General features: G+C 44.7%; 1 protein-coding gene across 1 annotated transcript in view; it reads right to left on the bottom strand.

The window, feature by feature from the left end:
- The window catches only part of jph3b (junctophilin 3b), a 44226-nt gene extending 18511 nt beyond the window's left edge, over positions 1 to 25715 (bottom strand). The window contains exons 1-2 of the mRNA XM_042110379.1: positions 23791 to 25715; positions 7276 to 8107 (exon numbers count right to left, since the gene is read on the bottom strand). Coding sequence (XP_041966313.1) covers positions 7276 to 8107; positions 23791 to 24172 — 1214 coding nt within the window. The 5' untranslated portion in view covers positions 24173 to 25715. The remainder of the gene's footprint in view (positions 1 to 7275; positions 8108 to 23790) is intronic.
- Positions 25716 to 26837: the final 1122 nt, after the last annotated feature.

Below are 26837 nucleotides of genomic sequence, written 5' to 3' on the forward strand. Positions count from 1 at the left end.
TCACTCGACATGTATGTCGATACTGTCAAGTAAAGTGTAACCAAAAATAAGCAAGCTTTATTGATAATAAAAATGTATCAACAACTTTTTATAACATATCAATGTAGGTGTCATAGGAAATTACAAAAAATGGCATGTTGCCCTGAAGCAACATTGTACCATAACGGACTCGCATATGGCCATACCAAATAAACTAATTAGGGAAGAAAGTGCATTATATTTGTAATTAAATTAGCAAGGCAAAAGAAAATATTGCATATACCTGTAAGTAAACTGACAAATCTATTGTGTGCATTTGTTAGAAACAGAGTTTTAAATATGTAATACTTTACTTTTTAATTGCATATGTCTGTTTCTGTCCACACTTGCGACTGCCTGTACACTACATTTTATTTAATTCTACTTTCTTACCTTTTACTTTTAATGCAAATCAGGTTTCTCAGCCAAGTATACTTGTGTATACAAGGATTTGGTCTCTGCATTTATCCCATCCGTGAATCAGTGAACACACAGAGCACACAGTGAACACACAGTGAGGTAAAGCACACGCTAACCCGGAGCAGTGAGCTGCCTGCTACAGCGGCGCTTGGGGGGCAGTGAGGGGTTAGGTCAGGGGTCTCAAACTCCGGCCCAATTCCGGCCCGCGACCTAATGTCAAAATAATATGTAATTCGGCCCTTGAGGGTATTTTTAATTGCAACAAACAACAACACTGGTTAAAATAGACGATAGATCCAAGACGGTGACAAATCCCATTTGTAGACTACTCTCCTCTAGTTGCTAGACATCCAGAGCTTCGATTCAGGCCCAAATTCGCTGCACAAAGTTTTCAGGAAATGTTGTAGGCCTATTACACGCGAGAAACACGAAGACGTGCATTTGCAGGCCATAATTTTGCACAAATTGAAGCAGAAATAGGCCGACACCAAATGTTAAAAAAACCTTTCACGTGTGATGAAGTCTACGTTATTCACCTATTCTGATTCTGAAGGAGAATATCTGCCTTTTGGAGATTATGATCGACTATTGACAGTGATAGCCACGGTGCGTCTGTGAATGGAGGTGCGTCTTTGCGTGTATACCATGCTTATTTCGACCCTCTGCCCAACATAGCTGGAGGTGGCAGTGGTAATCGTGATGATAGTGTCCGTAATGGACGTGGTACAGACAGCAGGGTTAGTAAAAATAGGGCTCTAAAGAACTGCAAAGTCACCCAGGAACTGATTTGACCAGGCTACATTATTGTAGGCCTATAATAACGGCTTGTGGTTAAAGGCTAGTAATAGTTTACTATTGTTGGTTTACATCTTAGGCCTACTGTTTTCCTGTTAATTTGTTATATGGGTAATATGACAAAAAAGAAAGTAAACCTGCTCAAATATGTTCAACATCCAGTATTTACTGAAAGGTGCATAATTTGAGGTGCTTGCTATCCAGTGGCAAATTAGATAGGTAAATTTACCCCCTTCATAAACTTTTGTTTATCCTCAAAGATTTTTATATTTACAGTAGGACTTTATCTCTGACCACTTTCAAACCTTTTGAAAATGTAATGTCAAAATCCAATGGTGCTGTTTTCTTAACCCTGGCGCCTAAAGTTTGCCATGCAGGTTTAAATAGGTTATGAGAGGAAAATATTTTTTATTTGATGTGAAACACACATACCTGTTTTTATGGTTTTTGTTTGTTTTTATAATTTGTATTAATATTTATTTTATCATTATTTTATTTATAAGCTAAGGTTGCTAGCACAGGTGTCTAAAAAAAGATAAAAACACTTGCACTTTCTGTTTGCAGTTTTGTGTGGTATTTGAAAAAAAAAACATTGCATTTTCAGAAATAGCCGGCCCTCCAATCAGATGACGTTGGCAGAAGTGGCCCCCAGCTCGTTTGAGTTTGAGACCCCTGGGTTAGATGCTTGTTCAAGGGCACTTCAGCCGTTCCTACTGGTCGGGGATCGAACCGGCAACCCTCCGGTTACAAGCCCGAAGCCTTAACCAATAGGCCTGCCTGCCTCCCTTTTTACCCTACAATGTTCAATGCTTTAAGTACACGATAAAGTGCTCTACAAATAAAATGTATTATTATTATAAAAAAGAGCCTGTTTTATTCATGTTGCGATCATAGTGCAGGTTTTGTACTGGAGTTTGAGGCCAGGTGGGGTGACTGCTCTCTCCTTTTGCTACATAATGCCAGAAGTAAAAGGGATTGCTGTGATGCTAAAGGAAGTGCGCTCAAAGTAAGAGTATAAGGGACCCCATGGAAAGGCAATGCATTAGTTAGGCACCCTGTGATGAACAGTGGATGGAAGGATGTACGAGGGGCACCTGTATGTGTGAAGTGCATGAGTGTGCTTCATGAACTTTTACAGAATGCCAGCATATGGTTGAGTATGTGCCCTGACTACCATACCAACATCCATGGCTTTTTGGTGTTGCGGTCAAGCTGCACACTTGCTACCCCGTAGCCCCAAGTTTGAAGCCTGACTGATCCCTCTATTTGCTACAGTGTAGGCCTATCCACTGTGTTTCTCTTTTGAGACAAATTGCTTAAACTTTCAAAAAGTCAGGCGCTGGTCTCGGAGAGAAAGTGGATGTTGCTACAGTATGTGTGTGTGCATCAGTACGCATACATGGGTATACATGTATGTGCACAAAGTCATGGATGTGTGTGGGTGCTTGTATGTGTATGTGTATACCTGAGGAGATGTTTGGGGAGATTTATGGAGCTTTTTACCCGTAAATAACAGTGATCTTGATGATATCATACGATAATTTGTATGTTTTAATCATTATAACTACATGGTAAAGGCAATGGTACAATGTTGCCTGGGAGCAACAACTGAATTTAGATTTAGATTTAGACTAAATTAGATTTTTGTAATAAGACTTGTAATACATTGAAAACCATATATATATTTTTGTTCTATGTTAAGTTATAGGTGTTTTAAATGAATAAGTTAGCTTTAATTCTTGAAAATAGGAATTATTTTACTTTTTACCGTTATGGTACAATGTTGCCTTGAGGCAAAACATTTTAAAAATATATAAAAAATAAAAAAAATATAAAAAATATTATTATTGTTAAAGTGTACATTTTTAAACAGAAAAAACAATGCCAATATTTTCCCCCACAAGGATAGCATGATGCGTACCATACTTTTTGTCATTTTTATTGGTATTTATGTTAAAATAAGAACAGTTAAAACTGTCGAGAACGAGACAGTACGAGAAAGCACTGAAAGAGATATGCAAAAACAATATGAAGACTAGTTGGTTGTCTCATTAGGGAAACGTTCCCCTGGGACCGTTTTGGCTTAGCTTGCACACGCTCAGCAGTATTCTTTGGTTACCAAACCAAAGTTTTGGATTAATAGTGCCTACTGTATATCTCGCTACGTTTCACAAAATATAAGGGCACAAACCTTGAACTGCCGTCTATGAGTTAGCTGCCACATCTTGGTGGGTTTTTCTTTTTCGCGAGCAACCCGGAGGATTTAAGCTCAATTGTCAACATGCTCGACTTCCGCTCCGAGGTGCAGCTGTTCGCAGGTTCGAATCCGGCTGCGTGCAGGGCCGAGCCGTGCAATTCAACCCAACGCACGAAGACCAGACCAGAGAATGTCTAATAAGGACGGGCTCTGACCAGACTCACCACACAGGCGGATTCGAGCTACAATGCTAGCTTGTGTAAGCTACAATTTAGTTTGACCAGACCTAACTGTAGTAAACAACGTCTAAAGGTCTCTCTTTAGCACCCCCGCTGGGTTGCTGGCTAGTTTGCACCTCAGAAACGTGTCTGGTGGAACGTTTGGCTGGGTTTGCCAAAACGGTCCCAGGGGAACGTTTCCCTAATGAGACCAGGTAGCAAGACTAAGGACTTCAGACAGCTGACTGAAAAAAGGTTTGATGATGTTAGGGACAGGGCACAGCATGATGATTACAGTAGGCCTACAATTCATGACACTTCCTACCATAAAAGAGAACCTATATAAAAACCTGAACTAGTTCATGGAGCATAGGTCTATTGAGTAGAACATCATGAATAGCAGCAATGAGATGATTATTATACTCAGTAGTAATACAATTCCTAAATATGATATAATGAAATGAAATAAATGTGTTACAAAGGTGATATGATATGCACAAGGCTTTAGGCAAAGCAGCCTGACTCTGAAGTTGCTGACGCTACAGCTACACTCTCGCAAATTATACTCTACTGAACTGTATTCTCATGCTTGGGTCATACTGTCGACTAGTTAAGCAAACTGGTAAAACAGTTGCAAAAATGTTATAAGCATAACAGAACTTACAGAACTTATAAGCATGGACCCTAGTGGTTATGCTTAGCTGTGGTCTTATTAGCCTGTACCCTATGTAAGTGCTGCTTATGCTGAACTCTGAGTTGGAGTAAGTACTCTAGCTAATTGCTTTCATAGTAAACTATTTGCAGGGTAGTCTGGAGCAAAGAGGACATAGGTTATGCTAATATTATGGTTGGCCAGCAGTCCTGTTGGCACTTTAGGGAGAGTTATGCTCAGTTTTGAGCTGGTTAGCCTGCACTCAAATTGACTGATAATGCGTAGCATGGTGCTATGGGGCGAATCTGATGCACTTAATGAGATTGAAGGGTTAGCAGGACAGACAAATATAGCAGTTGCATACCATTGCATGCTTGCATGCTATAGCAGTTGCATAACATTGCATGCTAGGGAGATACCATGTGCAATAATATGCCTAGCTAATTGGTCTGAAACGGTTCGATGGTGTAGGTAAAGAAGTTTGCGGGGTGGGGGGTTGGTTGCTCTGTATAGGGGGCAGTGTTGATTAGTATTGATAGACTGGCTGTAAACCAAATCTATTGAACTGGGTTATATTTTAGTGAGCTAATCAAATCAGGTGGCAACACAACAACTTGATTAAATCTGTCAACTTCCACAGTATAAGGCCCCGTTTACACGAAGGGATGACGCAGATATTTCCCTGCGGTTTGGCCTCTCATTTAATGCGCCCTATGTTTACAGTTTGTTTGGCTACTGACCATGGATGCTATTAAGGTGGTACTCATTTTTACGTTTGTGCAAACGCTTTTGGCCTGTTTGCATTTCCAATACTGCTCAAAAGAGAAATAGGAAGTGATTTTTTGCTGTTTTCGGGATTCTGATTGGCTAACGTGGGATTGAGCTTCTCCTTACACTGCCATCGACAGGTTTAGCATGCTCTTGACGGCATAAATACACGGAGAAACTTCTCTGAAAAGGTATGCACAATGTTATTTTTGAAAACGGAGAGGGTGAAATGTCCATTTATGAAAATAGCCGGTCATGTATAAACGTAGCCTAAGTCTTCTTGTTCTTTCATTGTCTATCCCAGTATAGGGCAACTGCAACGTGACTAGTATGTATCCAAAACGACAGAGACAAAGACTCTGGAATCAAACCCAGTTTATCCGAGTTCCAAGCGCCAAAGCTAGCGCTTTTTTGCACTACCACATCTCAAAGCCTAAGCTATTAGGGGATGGGGATCTCCTGTTTGTCCAAGTTCCAAACGCCAAAGCTAACGCCTTCTTGCCCTACCACACCTCAAAGCCTAAGCTATTAGGGGATGGGGATCTCCTTATATGGGCAAAGATAGCAGTTTTGGGTCCTTTTCATGGACGGATTATGAACTTTTGGGCCCCTGGGCCCAGATGTATTTAGGGCGCCCCACTATGTGGGAGGGGGGGTTTGGGGGTCCTCCCCCAGAAATGTTTTAATTTGTTTGATGTGATTTCCTGTATTCTGGTGCAGTTTAGGGATGGCCAATACTAAATTCAATAAGATTCATAGCCTACATACTTCAGGGCCCCCTGACCCCTTGGGCCCCTGGGCCTGGGCCCGGTAGGCCTGTGCAGTAATCTATTCCTGGTCCTTTTTGTTGGTGAACTTCAGAGGACTTTTGGAGCAACCCTTTTTCCAATGGCTTCGTTCATACATCAGCCACACATTAGTCAACTGATGACCATCGGTGTTGGTGAAGTGGAGCTGCAGATCTATGCTCATCATCTTCCCAGACATTATTAGATGTCTGACTACCGGCTTGGTCGGCAGTCCCCATTATATGTAGTTAAAATAGCTATTTAAGAATAAGGAGACTTGGCTACTATTCGACTGCTAAATCACTAGATCACTAGTCAGTGCTGTAGACCGCTGACAAAATGGCTAAAGGGTAAATGGGCTACACACTGTGTATGAAAGTACTATGAAATGAGACCTTTTTCTACAGCAACATGTAAGTTGTGAAAATCTTGAAAATCTTGTCAACTAGCACAAATCGGTAGTCGTGAAACCCCTAGGGTACACTAGGCTACTATAACTAGGTTACTATAAGGCTGAATATAAACATGTGGTTCTAACCACCTACCACCTGTAACTCTGTTTTGAGGAGCAACTCAAAACCAAGGTGCTATTTAAAAGCATGGGGTAGGAGTAAAAATATGAGAAACTAGATTGTCCTGTGTGTGCCTGCCTGTGTGTGTATGTTTGTGTGTGTGTGTTTCTGTGTCTGTTTCTGTGTATGTGTGTGTGTGTGTTTGCGTACAATACACACAGATAAAGAGGGAGAGAGAGATAGAGTTGGCCCTTTTCCATCTCTGTCATCCTGGCCTCTCCGGCTGCAAGCCAACACTGCTGGCATAATGCGGAAATCTTTCTTTCTCTCTCTCTTTCTCTCTCTCTCCCTCTTTCTTCCCCCCTCCCTCCCTATCTCCCTTTTTCTCTCTCTCTCTCTCTTTCCCTCCTGCTTATGTGCCTTCAGGAATGACCCAAATAACTCCAAACCAAAGAGCATGTACTGAGCTATAAGCATATAAGAGGCAACTCCCAACAGACAGAACCCCATAGAACAACTGATTCTGGAATACGGACCCATAACTGGACTCGTTCTATTCCTGGGGCTCGTGCTAGCTTGGACTTTCCACAGCGTTCATCTTACTTCAGTGAGAAAGACGAAGAAACAGGCTTTCAGTGTGTCTGGCTAGGGTACCAAATGGTTCTTTTAAGGGTATACCAAGAGATCCTTCTGTATTCCTCCAAAGGCCTTAGAAAATGAGGACTAATGAGTGTACATAAAGCAAACAAGGGTGCCAATAAACCACCACACTCATCATCACTTAACTAGTCCAGCCAGAGATAGGTCCAATGAGCCACCTGACCCCTGACATCATATATTTCCAACTAAAAAGCTTCTCATCACTAACCAGAGGACCATCTCTTGATGAGACGGCAACCCTGCTCACCTGGACTGGGCGATCTCGGCCTTCTGCTTGGCGACATCCGCAGCCTTCTCAGCGGCGTCCACTGCTCGGTCCACCTTCTCTCGGATCTTACTGGCACGGAGCGGGATGAGGTTCTTCCTTTTCCCGCTCACCAGAATGTTCTGTTTGTACTTGCCCTCCTCTTTGGTTCCGTCGGGGAATGTGGTGCATCCATATCCATGACGCTTGTTGCTAAGCCACTCGCCCTGGTAGCACAGTCCGTCGGAACGCCGGCTAACTCCGCAGCCCGTGCGCTTGTCGTTTTTCCACTCGCCCGCGTACGTCTCGGTTGCCGTAGCATCCACGTCGTCGGGGATGACCTCAGCAGCGGCCAGCTCCGACTCGCCATCTCCCAGACTGATGGTGGAGTTGACGTCGGAGGCGTTGGATGCGGAGCTGACCGTGCTCATCCCGGCCTCGCTGCGGAACGAGCTCTGTTTGCTCCGCTGGCTGCTCAGCGAGCTGCGCGACTCGGACTTGCGCAGCTTCAGGCCAGACAGCAGGGAGCGCCGGAACAGCCCGCGCCTCTTCGCTGCCCCCAGGAGCTCCGTCTCGCTGCTCTGGGCCGTCAGGACAAAGCCGCCGCGCGACACGGACGGGCTGGTGGCCATGCCGCCCGGAGTGCCCCCTGCTGGCCCCGCCACGCCCCCCATCCTGTCGGGCAGCAGGGCAGAGCCGTTGCTGTGCTCGGAGCGGAGGGAGTTTATAGAGGTGCGCAGCGGGGAGCGGATGACAGCCGCCATCCCGTACGGGACGCTCTGACGCAGCCCGTAACCGTGCCGCATGCCACCCACCCATTGGCCCTGGTACGTACCTAAACACAGGAGGGAGACACACTGTCAGTGTACATACACAACACATTATGCGTATAGCAACACATTTCTAATTTGGTTGATTCATATAATGTTCATGCACACGTGTGTGTGTGTGTATCATTTGTGTCTACCATGTGAAATATGTATACTTAATGTCCGATGTGGTGTGGAGAGTGAGGGAACATGACATCACACAAGAGTGACTGCATGGATTTGTGGGAGAGAAGCAAAGACCCTAGTCTGACTAAGAGGGGAGGCGAACGTTCGGAGAGACCAGTGGTCACCAACCTTTTTGAGCACAAGATCCCTGACCTCGCCCTGAACAAAGGCAAGATCTACTTTGAAGCGTCAAAAGAGAATCAAAGCTAAAATACTTCCAATTTAAGGCCTTTTATTTAGGCAAATGTATTAGATCAAAAATATCACATCCTCCACCCCCTTATACAGGCGTCAATGAGATAACAACACTTAACATAGTCTTTACTTACATGATTTTGGTTTTGATTTTCTAATTGGAGTAAGTGTTTGTGACAACACGTCATGATAAATTTGATAATGTTTGATCGCTGTTTGAAGCATCTTTCACGTAATGAATGCGCACGAAAGTGAAAGTAACCGTGGGCGCTCCGTGTCTGTGCACGTCTGCAATCGATTACATTCTTCACATGGAGAACAAATTCCTGACAGCTCCTGATCGCTAAACTTTCGTTTTCATTTTCTGCCAGTTAGCAGTTGATGTAGAAAAGGCTAAATAGTAGACCAGTTCCACCTAGCCATCCCATTGAACCCATTCAATTTGGCGCCACTTTGACATCAAATAACATTACAGCTGAAGCGTTTTAAGCCTTTATATGAACTTTTTCTATTTTCAGAGTAATACAGCATTGTATGATTGCCGTCATAACCTCGTAACTGACTTTTTTTACGAAATCAATGCTAACGTGACGTAATTTACGTAATGAGCATACGACCAGAGCGGGTGAAAGCATTGCACAGGAGCAAAATAACTGTATTCTCTGGATAAGAGCGAAAGCATTGGAGCACAACATTTCAGCAAAGTTTTGATGGATTGACAGTAGGCTATGAATGTGGCGAGTGCTGTTTATATGAAATCACATTTATCTACAAACAACTAGGACATTTAAGAAAAGTAATGTAGATGTGGTGGTAACGAAGTAAGGGGCTACATACCTAATCTCTCGGTGCAGCTATCACAAGAGTTACACGAGTCAGACTACGTGCCTACGTTACATCTATGTCTCCTGAGCCTGCGCAGAAAGCCTCGTCGACCAACAGGAAACAGTTGAAATTTGCTTCACCCGCCTCGACTGACGTCTACGTGATGACTCTGTCCATATATTTTACTGTCTATGAGTCTGACGGGTGGAGTGTGCACTGATAGGAAATAGCTAGGACCAAAGCCTGCTTACCACTCATCAGCATAAATGACCAGACCATGGACGGATTATGAAATTTCGGGCCCCTGGGCCCAGATGTATTAAAGGAGAATTCCGGTGTGATATTGACCTAAAGTATGTTGAAACAAGATACCGAGTGTGAATGTATGTCTCATAGCTCATCTCGGCTTGTCAAAGTTCTCAATGTCTCGTTTTAATGGTCAAGGCCCTCGGAAGTCTACCAATGAAGTATGGAGCTACTTTGAGACTCGTAAATGGTGTAAAACAGTGATTTATTTGCATGGCTAGGCTGATGCCCGAGGCACCCCCATAGAAAAACTGTTGGTAGCATCGGCTAACTAGCACCAGATTTCTGAGTGCAGGGGACAAGCCGAGATGAGCTATGAGACATACGTTCACACTCGGTATCATGTTTCAACACACTTTAGGTCAATATCACACTGGATATCACAAGGGCCCCCCACTAATTGTGGCATATATGTGTGTGTGTGTGTGTGTGTGTGGGGAGGGGGGGGGGGCTTGGGGGTCCCCTTGGGAACACTGTAGTGAGTCAACATTAAAGACACTGGATTGAACACTTTACTAAGTCAACAGTAATGACACTGACTGGACATGATACTGAGTCAACAGTAATGACACTGGATTGAACACTTTACTAAGTCAACAACAGTAATGACACTGACTGGACATGATACTGAGTCAACAGTAATGACACTGGACTGGACACTGTACTGAGTCAACAGTAATGACATTGAGAGCAACAGTGGCGTGTTGATGGTGACGTGAGACTGGCAGTGCTTGTGTGAGAGGCATTAAACGCAACACTAATGATATTACAGGAGCGGCAGTGCCAGTCTTAATGACATTATGAGCATTAGTGCAGGATGCAGCAGCGATCACGCCATTGTTAGAGGCACCTGCAACAGAAACTGTGGTAATGTCATTGGAGTAATGGTAATGCTGTATGTCATTGGAGTAATGACAAAAGGGTAAAGAACTTGTTGTAAAGACAGTGGTAAGTAAAGACTCAAACCAGCAGTATTAGAAGCAATGGTAATATTATTTATAACAGTAGATAGAGAGGGAGAGGTGATATGATACTCAAACTATGGTATGATATTCTGTAACAGTAGAGGAGATGCAGTGTTTGGGACAGTAGTAATATGTCCCTGCAGGATCTTACGGATGTTTGTAGATATTTACAGGCAAAAAACCCCAACAACAACAACAACAAAATTAAATAGGGGCAAATCACAAATGAGGCAGAATTGCAACCCGTAGCAAATAATGCGGAACATATCTGCATTTGCCTAATTTGTGCAGTTGCAATGTTTTTTTGGCCGGACTGAGTATGCCACTTAGAACAGCAGTGCTAGAAACAGTCTCAATAACGCTGCAGGCATAGTAAAATCAATGGGGATAATGCCTGAGGAACAGTACTAATAGAGGTTGCCACGGTAACAATAGGAGCAGCGGTGACAATGACATTGAGAAGGCAGTGATACTGTATCACAAGCAGAGATAATATGATCAGCTGTTGCATTAGTGCTACAGATGATGACATAAGTCATAGTAATGTGACCGGCAATATTAGTGGTACTGGGAACAGTAGCATAAGAGGTAATGAAACCTCTGGAGCATTAATACCATAATAGTAAAATTAGTCCCAGCAGTATTTAACTAACGAATAAGTTGTTAATAGTTTATATGGTTACAGTTTAGGTATACTGCAGATGCTATTGTCAAAACTGAAACTGTATTAGAGTCAGTCATAATGATATCAAAACCTGAAGTGCTCATCAATCTGGTCAAATAAAACATTTATGCTGAGACTTCTGGGGGATTTAGCAATACACCCGCTGGATGAGGTCATAGGCTGAGGAAAGCATTTCATAGATCCACATCTGACATGAGTATGACATCATGCAGACAGTAATGATATTGATTATAACATGATGTTAACAATGTAAATATCCTCAACGTATATTTTCCTTTTCAAAATATCCCTGACAAATGACAGTATGGTGACAAGTAAGTAAGTGTTGGCGGTTACATCATGTTGGCGGTGGTAGTGTAGTGGTTAAGGAGCTGGGCTAGCGTGCAGTAGCCTGAAAGTTGTCGGTTAAATTCCCGGCTTCCACCGCTGTGCCCTTGAGCAAGGCACTTAACCCAGAGTTGCTCCGGGGACAATGTGATCCCTTGTAATATAGCTGACATATGTAAGTCACTTTGGTCAAGAAGTGTCTGCTAAATGTAATGTAATGTAAAGTATATTAGCAATGGTCACTGTGGACAGACACAGTGGCCCTTTACACTGGCAACACAAGTGTTATCAGTTATCTCTGAGGATTTGTGTTCGCACTTGTCATTTGCAAAATGACATTATTCGCACTACAACGGAGGATCCTGTCATTTGTCTGTCTCCTCTCCTCCTCTCCTCCACCTCTCTGCACTCTGTCTTTTTCTCTTTTTCCTCTCATCCCTTCTTTCATATCACTCTGTCCATGCATCCTCCTTTCATCTCTCTCCTGACCTCTTCTCTGTCCTGTTCCTGTCCTCTTTCTCTCCTCCTCTCTCTCCTCTCTCTCCCTCTCTCTCTCTGTTGTCCTCCTCTGTACATGCCTTTGTTGTCCTCCTTCTCTCTGCTGCTCTGAGACCAGCCGCTACTTTGCTCTTTCCACTCGCTCAACTCACTGGTGCTGAAATCTGGGACAATCTCTCTCCCTCCCTCCATCTCTCTCTCTCTCTCTCTCTCTCTCTCTCTCTCATCCTCCCTCTCTCCCTTTCTCTCTCTGCCTCTCTCCCTCCCTCTCTCTAATGCATACTCATCTGCTCTCTCCCTCTCGCTTCAACTCACAAACACATACACACACACACACACACACACACACACACACACACACAAGCAGACACTCACACTCACTCACACACACACACACTGGGTCCATAAGATCCATGCAGCAGCGGGTTTCATCGATGTGATTGTTGTGTTGTGTGTTTAGCTGTTGTGTTTTTGACCGATGCATGTGATGTAACGCTCGACGGCTCTGAGCTGGTTACTCAACCCTTGCCTCTCTCTAGAATAGCCTCGCTGGAATCAGCTGGGTGAGTCCAGGTCTAGACAGTAGAAATCCTAGCAGGGTTTTACTGTATTCCAACTGCATTCTGGGACAGGTGAATGCTCCCTTAGTGCAGTGCTACTAAGCAAAGCAAAGTGGTTGACCCAAAATACTGTGGGGAAGTTTTTTTTATGACCTATCTTTACTACTCATAACAGCAATATCACTGGGACTCACTTTTCTTTCTCCTTCTCCCTCTCTATCATCATCTCTCTCTCTCTCACTCTCATCTCTCTTTCTCTCTGTCTACATTTGTGCTCTTTCTCTCTTTCCTAATCCTCTTTCCCTTCGACCCACTGTTTCTCCTCTTTTTCTTGCTCTCTCTCTCTCTCTCTCTCTCACTCACACACACACACACACACACACACACACACACAGAGAGACAGGGTCGGACTGGGAACAAAATTCGGCCCTGGCAATTTTCTCCTGGACCGGCCCACTACTGGACCGACGACCCCCCCCCCCCCCCCCCCCCCCCCCCCCCCCCACACACACACAATTTACGTTCAGTTGTGAAGACCAATACCCTATTTTGAATGACAAAACAGCTTTGGCGTGTGTAACAGCTTAGAATGGCTTACAATGAATCCAGCAACATATTTGGGGACATGAGCACTATGGCTCCAGGCATCCCAAAGTGCTGGGAGGAGAATGCACTGAAGTTCTTGAATTGTCAAGGACCAGTTGGGGCAGTTTCATGTCTCTGTTGCTGAGATAGTTCCGATCGTCAAAAGGTCAGAATTGCCAAGAATCTTGTAGTGGCTTGTTTGGGGCATATCTCTGTTCCTGAGATAGTTTTGATTGTCAAAAGGTCAGAATTGCTAAGAATCTTGTAGGGGCTGTTTTTAAAATTTAGAAATTGTCTGTGCTGTGGGGGGTGAGACTCATGTACTCAAGTACTCATGTTTTGCATGATATCTCAGCACCCAAAGTTGTTATAAATCCATAGTAGCACATATATTATCATCTAATGTTGTGATAGACCTTTGTATGAACGTGTGTTCTATAGATATAACCTATTGAACTTCCATTTGCTATTTATGGCCTGTAGGCCTCATTGACCTGAGCTCATGCAAATCAGAAAGGGGAAGATTCTATTGGGGAAAGGTTCCAGTGGGGGTTGGCATAGAAGCAAAGAGGGGGAGTGAGGGTGTTTTAATGTACAGAAGCACACATACAGTCCATCTAATCAATAAGTATGTGTCTGGATTCAATTTTATACACTGACCATTTTCTCACCTATTCATTTCTAATGGCCGGTCATATTTGAGACCGGGAATACACATGGGTGTTAAAGGAACCGTATGTAAGAAATGTATTTCAATTAATCATAGAATGGCCCTGATATATGTCACTAGACATTAAGAAATCATGTTCATATCACTGACAACAGTAGTCCGGCCAGGATATTGTAATTTAAAAAGTGAAGTTGCAGCCCTCAACTGATGTTGATGTTGTCATGTTGTGTTTTGGCCTGATGCGTCACCCTCCACCTATCTACTAATCACAAAGTCAGTAGTGTTTTGGCATCCGGGTTGCCAGCTCTGCCAGTCTGACTATAAACAGATTGCAGTCACTCATCATCTTTACTTATTAACTGTAAACTTTAAAGTCCGCATCAGACATGCGACCATGAAGTTCATATGGGAGAGTTCCTAGTCAAGTTATGATATATTCATGGTCGAACTGTAAAGGCAATGGTAGAACTATAACAAATTTAAGTTGAACTGTAATTTTCATTGTTTTACTGTGAAATTTTACAGTTCATTAGCCTAGAAATCTAGACGCACCCTAGCGGCGGCAAATTAATTTGCTCAGCCTGTACGTCTACTATCAAACCATAGGGATTTCTATTGGCTGACGCCGTGGACGTCATCCAATCACAGCGCTCTATTTTGTTAGAGAGTCTTAAGGCGGGCTTAACAGGATGATGACAGTCCTGCGACGGTGAACAACAAGGAAGGTGGCTATGGCGAACGAAGAGCAGTTGTTTGAATAGGCGTTTGCGTCAACTTTGGAGGAGTTGGACTTGTGCTTTTCTTTGAAAGTTGAGCAACACAATGCACTTAACTCATTCCTTTCAAAGAAGGATGTATTTGCCGACCGGATACGGATATGGTCGTAGCGCTGGCCCATTGCATGCCTAGGCAGTTTGAAAGACAATTCTCTGCCCGCCCCTTGGATAAAGCGAGGTGAATGGTTCGATTCCAGACTATACATTTCAATGATATAGGATGGCCCGCCAGGCTAACAGTTCATTTTTTCCTGGGCACACACACACACAAGCCCACCGATACCAAAATCCCCCCCTGATTCCCTCCCATAAATAACAAACACACAGTATCATGCTGTAGCAACACTTCATAAACTGAACCCAAACATTTAGATTTGGACCTATAGGTTATTATAATCACAATAACACGGGGGTCCGGGGGGGTCTCTGCAGGATTTTTGCTTTCTGGTTGCTAATCACACCATTTTAAAGTGATTTGAGAGGGACAGGATTCAGGGTTAGGCTAAAGACAGGCTCATCTTCTGTCTGTCTCACGTCATGTTACCCCATGTATTAAACCACATGTCACTGCTTGACTAAATGAAAAATATAGGCTACTGAACATGCATGGAGATCGTCATAGTTGACAGAAATTACGATTTGTGCCAACATGTTGTAGAAACACAACCACAGCCTTTAGGCCTATTTGGTGCAAATCTTCTCCTTTACTTTGGTTATAGTCAGCGATTCACATTAACTGTAGGCTATCACCACAAGTGTATACTAAACGTTTTTGCCCAAGTTTGTGTGCAGTCATCACATTTTGCAAAATCAGGCTACCTTCGTTACTAACCTACCAGTTGATAGTTTTTACGTGCATCGACTCGCGATTGATTTTGCATCTAATGTAACACTCGGTGGAGAGACTTCCACTTTCCAAGTTTCACTTTCACTGTCGTTGTGAGCTAAAAGGCTACTATATGGGAAATACTTTGAAGTTCCTTTTGAGTCCAAACATGAATAGGTTTTCTTTAACCTGTGCTACACTTTTCCACCAAGTTGTGCGAAAATTGTAGGCTACCCGGAGTTTTTTTTGTTGAGACAAACCGCACTACAGTAGCCTACATGGTGCAGTAAATGGAAGCTCTTCGTAGCGCGTGCAACTAACGTCTATAAAAACAATATATTTATGGAATAAAACTAGACACCTCTGATTGCTGTTTACAGATAAACTGCGATGATGTGAACACCAGCCAGCGGAGGGCACTTATATAGCCTAGGCTGCCATGCATGGACTCGTAGGCTATATTTCCCCACAGACCAAGCGGCTGCTTGGACAAATCCACTTGAGGGGTGGGGCAGGGGGGCGCGATCGTAACACACACTGAACCTGTCATGAAGAGGCCAAAATGATTGACCTGTCACCCCCCCCAATCCAAATGGATGCAACTGCATTTATAGGCTAAGCCTAGGTCTACATGACGGGCCGCAAATAGGCTAAATAACTTTAAAAAAAAAAAAAAAAAAATCCCGGAGGTCACCGGCCCACATGTGGACCGGCCCACGGTTGTACAGATTACCAGTCCGAGCCTGCACAGAGCTTCATAAATATGCCCTTGTTCCCTGACATTGTATTGATCTCTGTGTGAGTTCGCACATGTTTGTGTGCATGTGTGTGTGTGTGTGTGTGTGTGTGTGCAGGCGTGCGAGTGAAATGTAAAGAGCTTGTGTGGCTCGGTGCGCTTCAGTGGGATGTAATCAGCACTCCCCCACTCTCCTTATCCTGTCATCTCCAGCGTGGTGTCTAAACATCAGTGTGCATGTGTGTGTGCATGTGTGTGTGTATGTGTGTGTAGGTGTGTGTGTGTATATGATCTCATAGGTACTCCAGAGTGTATAACATGATTGAATTGTGGAAAGGCATTAGATTAGAATTTGCTTTTATGCAACAGGTTTGCTTCTGTGCAGAATTATGTGCAGTTTATCTCAGTTGTTTTTGTACATTACATTTCCCAGGTCAGATTTAGATTTAGATTGTTCAAAAGCAAAAAAAGAATATTCAGTAACAGACTATGGGCTCTATCGTGCACACCAGCAATTGACTTTGTATACTTGCGCATTTGTCTTTCCTATTTTTCAGTCAGCGTATATGGAATTTTCCCTTCACAGGTACATGTGCGCCCACGGGGGCGTTTCAGCGAAAAGAGGGGGCGTGTTCGGGCGCAAACGGTCCCTGTTGATATTTTGCAGTTTCAGAAAACAATTCCGCCACAGACCAGGAACCTCATGGTCTAAAGTCAGTGGCGCAAATTCAGATGCTATTTTAAGGGCGCATGCATGGCCACAGGCCTGCAGAAATGAATGCTATGCACACCGATCTACAGACACCCTGTGCACAGATGGAAACATTCAAAGCCTTGATAATATTCGTCCATTTCCCGGTTTTGTTGGTGCATTGGTCAACTAAAAATTTAGTAGCCTATATAGTCTACATGCAATATCTTTACAACAACAACGCCTAATTACGACCTATTAATTTGGACAACTTTATACAGCCCTATAAAGGCTAAAGTTACCTTTAGTTTTGTTCCAATTTACCGTTGTGTATGGCTTTAAACATCGTGTGTGCTTTAACATCAGCCTATAAGCATTATTCCAGCTGCGCTAAGGTTTTGACAAGCGCCACAATTTTGCCTACCTTGTTGTAGCCCATCTGAAATAACTCCAAACTTTGCTTTGTTCCCTCCATCCTTTCGTTGTTTTCAAAAAACGTTTTATATCCATGATGGCCTTGAAGTCTTGAGTTTGTGAATTCGCTTAATGGGATACTGTGCAGAGTTGGAAAAGTCAATTTAGAAACTGTTTCTGTTGCCTGATGGTAAGGTACAGTCCTAGCTTACACATGCAGGAGCGCTTGCTTGGGCTTGCTGTGTTGCGCAATGCACTTTGCTCCTCTCATCTATACAACGCAGTTCCCATTTCTCCAAACCATACATAATTACAAGGACACATATTGCTACACGAGTGAAATCAGTGTGGTGTCCGATGTGAAAAAATAGGTATAAATCTAGCGTACACATTTCCACGAATCACGGATGTGTTGATGACATAAATTAGTAAATATTAGAGGACTTAATGAGACGTGATGTTGAACTGCATGCCGATGCCATTTAACCCAAATGCCCCAGCAGCAGCACGGGAGAGGAGAGCTTATCTGACAGATCTGCATTGTCTATACTCTATAGTGAGGTAGATTGCATTGCAAAAATATCACCATGCATTCATAACCTCGTGATTCAGTGAGAGTGATCCCAAAACATCGGAAAGTGACATTTCTGTATTACATTTTGTCAAGAGGAAAAATCAATAGCAAACTGTTCCTAACTGACTATAGCACTGTGAACCATTCCTGGCTGAGCCTGGCAATTCCGCCATCATAATAGCAATCCGCTATGGAACAAGCGTGCCTGTCATTAAAGGGAATGTGAGATGACGCTCTGATTGGTTTATTGCACGTTATGCCCAAACCACACCCATGATTAATGTAGCTACTTCAGACCACCCCATTTTAGATTTCCGTCGGGCGCAACAGTCATGATCCCGCTGGTAAAATACAAACATCGCCCAAGATCCGCCCACAAAGCGATTTGCGCGAAGTCAATTGCGCTAAAGTGCAAGATATAGCCCTATATCAGACAATGTGTTCAGTCATGTTTTGATCAATAGACTTTAAAGATCATCCTTACATAAAATCATTCAGAGAGATCTCATTCATTAGAATGGACAGGTTTTATAAGGTTTTTTGGGGGGTTTCACAAGATGTAGTACAACAAACTTCGTATTGTATGGGGTCATTTGAGAAAATGTAAACTTTCTCCATAACAAGAGTGGTTTTGACTCAAATGAATGCTGATTACTGTTCTTTCTTTTTCAAAGTTTTTGGAATGAAAGTTGTCGATCATCATAGGTTGGATAACTAGTTCTCGAAGAATGTACATGACATGCAGGATTGTCCCAATAGTTCTCAACAGAAGGTTGTTATACAATAAGATTGCTAATATACAATAGGTGTTGCTATACTGCCAATATTCTTAAGTGATTCTCTGGATCCTGCTTCGATATTTTATATATATTTTCTCAATAATCACAAAGTTGAATTGATATTGTTGTCAGTGACATGAATAGCATTCAACTTGCTTGAAAATGATATTGAGTTGGTTGGAGACATCCCTATTTAACAATGTAAGTATTTTACTTTTGAGATATAAACCAAGCATTTTGAGTTGCGCTTTTGCAGGTAATCCATTGCGTGGTATGAATTGTTTTGAGAAATGCTGTTTTTAAAATGTTAAGGATTATTTTTTTTAAAAAGGAACCAACGTGGCTGAGACAAAACTGTAAGGATGACACAGCTACACCACTTAACCAGCATGCCAAAGCCAATTCACCACTCACAGTTATGCTTCTGCTAGGGCACACATGAGGAGAGACAGAGAGTGCTGACATTAGCCAGCCCGCATGTTCATCCATGTAGGCTGGTTGGCTCTCAGCACTTCTCAGAACACCCTGGCATGTCTCAGAGCCCACCCACACCTCCCTGCCCCCAACACACACACACACACACACACACACACCCTGGCATGTCTCAGAGCCCACCCACACCTCCCTGCGCCCACCACACTCACACACACACACCCTGCATCCAACACACACACACCCTGGCATGTCTCAGAGCACCTTCGTATCTCCCTGCCCCCAACACACACACACACACACACACACACACACATCCTGCCCCCAACACACACACACACACACACACACACTGGCATGTCTCAGAGCACCCCGCATCTCTCTGCCCCCAACACACACACACACACTTCTCCACCTGCCACATACAGCACTATATGCACATACACTCTCTCATTCCTCTGAAGTACACACACATAGCCCCCACCCCCACCTCACACATACAGTTCTCTCTCTCTCTCCTCTATGTCTTGCAGACACACACACACACACAAACAGAACCAGCCACTACAGACACATAGGTACAGCAAAGCAGGGGATTATGGGGGCACAACACCACAGGCACATTTCCAACTCTCACAGCTCCATGTGTGTGTTTTACTCTTTACGCCAGTTAGGTCTGATTATTTTTAGGCGTGTGACTTCTGAAGTGAGGTCGGGCTGAATGCTTCTTACACACTTCACGCACACAGAACAGACGAGTTTCTCATTCCTTGTGTACAAAGGTCACAAGTAAACAGAAATCTCTCATTTAATTGCAAATAGATGCACCCTGTTCCATCATATCATCTGCCATTGTGTGGGTGTGAGTGGTGGGCTGGGTGACAGGGAGATAAAAAAAAATCAGGCTGCTCACTTCATTTCTGGAGCGATAGTTACTGTCTGATGAGTGCTGACATACAGGAATTTCTCAAACTAAATGGTGATGAAACAGTATCACTTCTGTCACTTAAAGCTGATTTGATGCAGCTTAAAGCCAAAAACTAATAAAAATAAACACTGTACAGTTCTCTGATGTATTTGCCTTGAAATGTGTGTGTGTGTGTGTATGTGTGTGTGTGTGTGTGCGTGTGTGTGTTTGTGTGTGCCTGCGTGTGTGCATGTGCGAGCGTGAGTTTGTTCTCCACAGGCATTGCACAGTTGGCAAATGTGAACACTACTTAGTCCTACAGGAATGAGGTAGGCACTGGAGCTGAAACCACAGGACAGAGATAAATGCCATTTGTTGATTCGTTGGGTATGAGAATGTTTGTGGATGCATAGGCTACATCACTTCTTTTGCTTGTGTGTGTGTGTTTGTGTAATGTGATATGTTTATGTATGTTTGTTGAGGAGGGAGTATTGGAGTATTTGAGTCCATCTCAAATATCTCTCTCTCCCTCTTTCTGTGTGCATGTGTGCATGTTACAACTGAACTAGGATGTGCAGTTCTTGATGGAGACTCTTGGGTATCAGAATCTGTCCCGGCTCGTTCTCTTGGAAACACATTTTCTTCCCCCCGACCATCTGCAGCTTCCCTTAAATACGTCAGGCCTGCGTGAGTCAAAGCTTCTCGAGCAAGGAAGAAAGGTCCCCCATGGGACAAGAGAGCACGTAAACTGTTTTTCCTTTGTTGTCACAAATCTGTAACCATGAGCAACGCCCCTAATTAGTGTAGCAACTATCAACGGAAGGTGAAGAGCACACCGGCACTAATGCTGATCGGATAATAATAATCATTTTTGTAACAGTCACTAGCGCTGCATACTGCTTTTCACTAACACAGTTTCACAGAAGAGCAGTCACGACGCCGCTCTTCTGGCGCTGGCCCTGGTACTGAAACTGAGAGTGGGCGGATGCTTATTTTTGGTTGGTTTAGAACAACGTTAATATTCAGTCTGAATATTCGAAACACGACAAGCGGAGCCGGTTCTGTATTAATCACGACGACCCTGTTGCTTATCCAGGCGTGGATGAACAGCTCGTATGGGAAATCATTCCCCGGAGGACTTTTGTGTTTATCAGTGCACATGTGATTCCCCGCAGACACGAGAACCGGGCTCTGACGACGAAGCCGTAAATATCTGCATGCGTAGTCGATTAGCTCAAAAGCTGCCGGCCATTGTTTTTTTGTTTTTTTTGCGCGAGGCTGTTCTGTCCGAGTGGCTCAGTCTCGCATGTCAGTTATCGGTCACGTAGCCGTGGTTATCTGATTATCTACGTTTGTTTCCTTTCAGCGACTGAAACTCACATGTCGAAACGAATTCACTCGAGTCGCGCCCTTTTGCCCACTAGATGCGCTATGGAGGGATTGAGCAGAACGGTAACGGTTAATGCGGACAGATCAAAGACGCGGAAACATCACAGCCCCCTGATTTAATCACGCGCCTCTCCCCAGGCTAGACTTTCTGGTTTGGAAGTGTCCGAATGCATATTCTCTCACATATTTAGCAGGGAGAGGTAATTGGCCGTATTTAGCCACATTGAGAGAATCCCAGAGTGAGTTAAATTAATCCAGAGATTACTGATATTTAAAGTAAAGCAGACATTAGTGCGTGGCGTTAAAATGAATTATTAATCTGTCTCATTGACCAAGTCAGCTCTGGCACTGGCCTCTCTCTCTATCTGCGTGTGTGAGGGAGAGAAAGTGTGAGAGAGAAAGTGTGTGTAAGAGGGAGAAGCAGGAGTCAGACTGCGTGTGGCCTACAGAACGGCCCATTCGTTATGGAAACGCGGGGATCGATTCAGAGATTGATTAGGGGACTCAATCGGTTTGTATATGTGTTTGCAAACATCTCAAAGGTTAAGAAATAAAATATGTTAAGAATTCTTGGAGGTTTAAAAGAAATAGCCCTACGACACAAAGAGACGTTGAGAATGTGTGAAGGGGAAGTCAGGTCGTCAGCACTGGCTGGCTGCCTTTAGGCTAGGCCTACTACCAAAATATACACATAAGCTTTCTTTACCAAAATTCACTATCCAGGGCAGTACACTTGCTAACGACGCCACACAACACAAAATAAAGCCCCTGTTAAAAGCTAAATCTCTCAGTAAGCTTACATCGACTACGAGGCTGTTATCCGGGTAAAGGGATTTCGTTTAGACTTTTCCCTGTCGTGCAGGCAGTGGCGTCCTTCTCATCTGAAACAGTCTTCATTTGAAGGATTACAATGAGCAGGGAGAAAGAGACCACGATGACTCCTAAGAATAGTTTTTAGCAGAATCAGGCGAATTTATAATGTTCAGAGGGTTTGGCAGTTTCTTGCAGTTAATGCCTGTGAATTCTTGGGCCTTCAAACAAACTTCCCAAACTGCATTTCACAACTGAGTGGACCAAAGTCTGGAAATGGAGTAGGCCCTTGACCGTTTTGGTGATTTGTGATTTAAATATGCCAACCTTAGTTGTCAATATATCTCAAGAACTGCCTACAGGCAGAATGTATGAAGAGGATGGAGCGTTTACCTTGATTCATCAGTTCAATGTTAGGCTACCTTTAGCTAACTGAAGGGCCTGTTTTAGAAAGTAAAAGTATAGCCATTGTAACTCTCCATCTCTGTCCCTATCTGAGACTCTCTCGGTCTCCCCCTCTGCCTACCTGGTAATGATTAAGCAGCCCAGATTAGCACCCAAGTAAGTAAACACCATTACTGGGCCCGACCAGCCAATCAGCAACCAGAACACTCCATCCCTGGTGACATGCTGACCTGCTCCTTGTGTCTCCACGGAAACCTACTGTACAGGGACAGCAGAGCTGAAACACTCTCCGCATACACAAGTGCATGCTCTCTATGTTTGTGTGTGTGTGTGTGTGTGCGTGTGTGTGTGTGTGTGGAGGTGTCAAAATACAGATTGCCAACCTGTATGTCATCTAAACAAAACTCTTTTCCAGAGGGATGTCATGTTATGGAAAAGAAACACTTACATGCCCACACAAACACACAACATATTGCAGTCCTGATAATCAAAAACACAAAGCCTAAATCTATACCCATAACCCTGACCATATCTCCTTCTCGCCTCCCTCTGTCCCTCCTGCTCATTGCAACCTCTCTGCTTCCTCTAGTGTCTAGTGGGGTCTGTGCCAAGCTTGGCAGGTGCACTGGCCTCTCTCTCTGAGCCTGCAAAAATCTGTGTGTGTGTGTGTGTGTTTGTTTGTTTGTATGTATGTGTGTTTGTTGCTGAGAGTGAGTGTGTGTGTGTGTTTGTATATATGTGTGTATGTTGCTGTGAGTGTGTGAGCTGCATGTGTGTTACATGTGCCTGTGGTGTGTGAGTATACTCTGCTTGTGTGTGTGTGTGTGTGTGTGTGTGTAAGCCTCTATTTCCCCCTGCAGAAGTAGAGGAGATGCCACAGGCAGGGTGGTGAGAGATGGAGAGAGAGGCAAATGAGCTTGAACACAACAACAGCCAGGAGGTAACATTTGAGCTCTGTGTGTGTGTTTGTGTGGGAGAGAATGTATTCGGGTTAGGGTGTGTGTGTGTGTGTGTGTTCGTATGCGTGAGAAAGAGAGTTAGAGAGAGGGGGCATATGTTCTAGGTACTTACTTGTTTGTGTATGGGAGTGTACCCTTGTGCATGCATGTCCGTGTGTGTGTGTGTGTGTGTATTTGTCCAGTATGTACCATGCTCACAAGCGTCTCACCTCCGTCCGAGTACGTTTCCGTTCCATAGCCGTCCTGCAGGCCGTTGTTCCACGTTCCCTCGTACTTGCCACTGGTCCCGGTACTCTCCCGCAGGCCGTAACGGCCCTTGAAGCCGTGGGTCCACTCGCCCTTGTAAACCCACTTGCCCTTGTTCTCCACGCCCAGGCCGTGCCTCTTGCCCTGGGCCCATGTCCCCTGGTAGGTGTTCCCGCTGGGCCAGGTGTACATGCCCAGCACCTCGAAGCCGTGGCTCCACGAGCCGCAGTACTCTCCCTGGCCCTTGGGGCCCGTGCAGATCCCATGTCCGTGGGCCTTGCCCTCTTCCCAGCCGCCACAGTATGACCCCCCATCATCAAAGTTGAACCTGCCCCCAGTGGACATGCATGAAATAGGTTTTGGCAAATACCCCAAACCTCAAAAAAAAAAAAGAAAAGAAAGCGATAAGAAAAGTAAAGGGATCTCTAAGCGAGCTCTAATGAGTGGACTGAGTGTTGTCGAGAGGTTACGAATAGGAAGAGCTGTGATAGGAAGGTGCAGTAGCTAACCCCCCCACAGGTGGTGCCCCCACCCCCTGAGGAAAAGCGTGAGAGTTTCAGACCATTCTCCCCTCCGCCTCTAACTACTGCGGCCTAAACTCCAACTCGGATCAGAGGCCCAGGGGGCTCAAGCTGAGGAGGAAGCCAAGACCTGCCATGTGTCCCCCCCCTCCCTCCGCCTCGTCTCCTCCTCAGCTCCCCCTCTCCCTCCTCTCTCTCCAAGCCCCACTGGCCCTTCTGACGTTGGGCCGCTCGGCAACAGCAACAGCAGCAGCCCCCCCTCCTGCGTCAGACGCCTGGAGCTCCGCGCGACGCAGGCCAGACACCGCACCGCTCCCGCAAATGATCACACGCCTTCCGCCGAGTTACGACACAACATCCCATGGGTTATAAACAACCTCATCACGCAGCAGCAGCAGCGGCGGCAGCAGCAGCATCCCGGTGGGCTGATATAGGATCATGCAGCAGCAGGCAACAACCACCGAGGTACAAGAGGCAGAGTCGTGGTAGCATCCGATGCGTTATGAGAATGATAAATCCATGCTGATGGCGAGGCAGGGGCTGGGACTGAGGCGTCTCCGGCGCGCGGTCATCCCAGCCGACCGGCCCGCCGCCTGCTGATGTTGCTGCACCGCCGCTCGAGAGAGACGGACAGATGGAGAGAGAGAGAGAGAGAGGGAGAGCAGGAAGAGGGGGTGACTGGAGAGGGAGAGATGAGGCTTGCGCTGGCTTTGCGCTCTCCTTTAGGAAAACAGCACTGCGGAGTGTGATCCACGCACACACTCACACACTCCTGCTGCACACACACACATATGCTGGCACGCATACACACACACACGCTCAGTGGTGCTGGCGCAGATCCTCCACAACAAAAACACCTGATTAATTTCTCCTCTCCTCTGCCCTCATCTCCTACCCCAGCTCTGTTGTTTCAGCTCTCCCCGCATCTCTCCCTCTCTGTCTCTCTGATTTCCCCTCTCTCCCTCTCCGGGTGTTGCGTCTCTTTTCCTCAGCGGTTGAGGCGAAATATCCACAATCCTGCGCTGTTATGCTGCTTTCTGTGAGTGTGTGGGTCCTGTGCTCCCCATCAAACTGCTCTCGGCAAGCTTTTTTCCCCTCTAGCTGTCGTTTGTCGTCGTCTTATTTCCTCCCTCTCTCTCTCTCTCTCTCTCTCTCTCTCTTTCTGGTGTCTCTCAAATCTGCTCATTAGAGGAGGACTGTTCCAACCCAGCCCATTCCCCCTCCCCCTCACACGCACACACTTTCTCCCTTCTCTTAAAGAAACAGGCGCACATTTATGTCTCTCTCTCTCTCTCTCTCTCTCTTTCTTTCTCTCTCTCTATGTCTGCAGTTCAAGAAACAGGAACACATGCATACCCATCTCTGTGCTCTTTGCTCACTCTAAACTGAGGTATCTCTGTAAATATCTGTAAATTCACAAACCTAACTTTCCTTTTACAGAACCATTCAGCAGCAGCACCGTCTTTCTCATTCTTCAAACAGAATTTCAATATTTGCAGATTGTTCATTAGGAGATGAGGGAGGTGGGACTCCTGATTTCTTACTTCCCAGTTCGGATTTAGTTAATATTATCATCACTGTATTTCCCACTATTTATTTACCCATGGCATGGAGAATACGCAGCAATCACATAACCAATAGTCATACAAAATAAACATAATGTATCAAGAATGTAAAGGGAGAATCCAGCATGACTGATTTGACCTTTTGCTTGACATGGAAACATGTCAATCTGTTTTGTACTGTATATGTAGTATACGTATATATACTCTTTTGATCCCGTGAGGGAAATTTGGTCTCTGCATTTAGCCCAATCCGTGAATTAGTGAAACACACTCAGCACACACACAGTGAGGTGAAGCACACGCTAATCCCGGCGCAGTGAGCTGCCTGTTACAACAGCGGCACTCGGGGAGCAGTGAGGTGCCTTGTTAGGTGCCTTGCTCAAGGGCACTTCAGCCGCTCCTACTGGTCAGGGTTCGAACCGGCAACCCTCCGGTTACAAGTTCGAAGCACTAGGCAGCAGGCCACGGCTGCCCCACACTGTGGTGGAAGTTGCAAGCGTTACTTTACCATAAAACTTAAAACTTGATAATAAATGCCATGGCAGCTGTACAATGAAAACCCTAATATGTGTAATGCCTGCCATGATGGATTCACCCCAAACATACCGGCAAACTAGAAAGGCATGCTGTAGAGCATACCTCCACCAAAGCCAAATCCCATTTCCTGAAATATTAGCGATTGTGAAACTAAATTCCAGCAGATTCCAGAACAAATGCCCCGTGAGTCACTCCAAAATGTAGCAGATTCTTCCATGGTCTCTATATTAGTACATCTTTTCACCAGGTTTCAGGGAAGTCAGGTCAGTAGTTTATGCATGCTCCCTAACAGATCAACCAACCAACAAACAAATGAAAACAGACAGGGTTGCACACATAATCTCCTTGCCAGAGGTAATAAGAGTGGGCCTTGTGTGACTGTATGTA

Source organism: Alosa sapidissima, chromosome 11 (genome assembly GCF_018492685.1).
Source record: "Alosa sapidissima isolate fAloSap1 chromosome 11, fAloSap1.pri, whole genome shotgun sequence".
Taxonomy (NCBI): Eukaryota; Metazoa; Chordata; class Actinopteri; order Clupeiformes; family Clupeidae; genus Alosa; species Alosa sapidissima.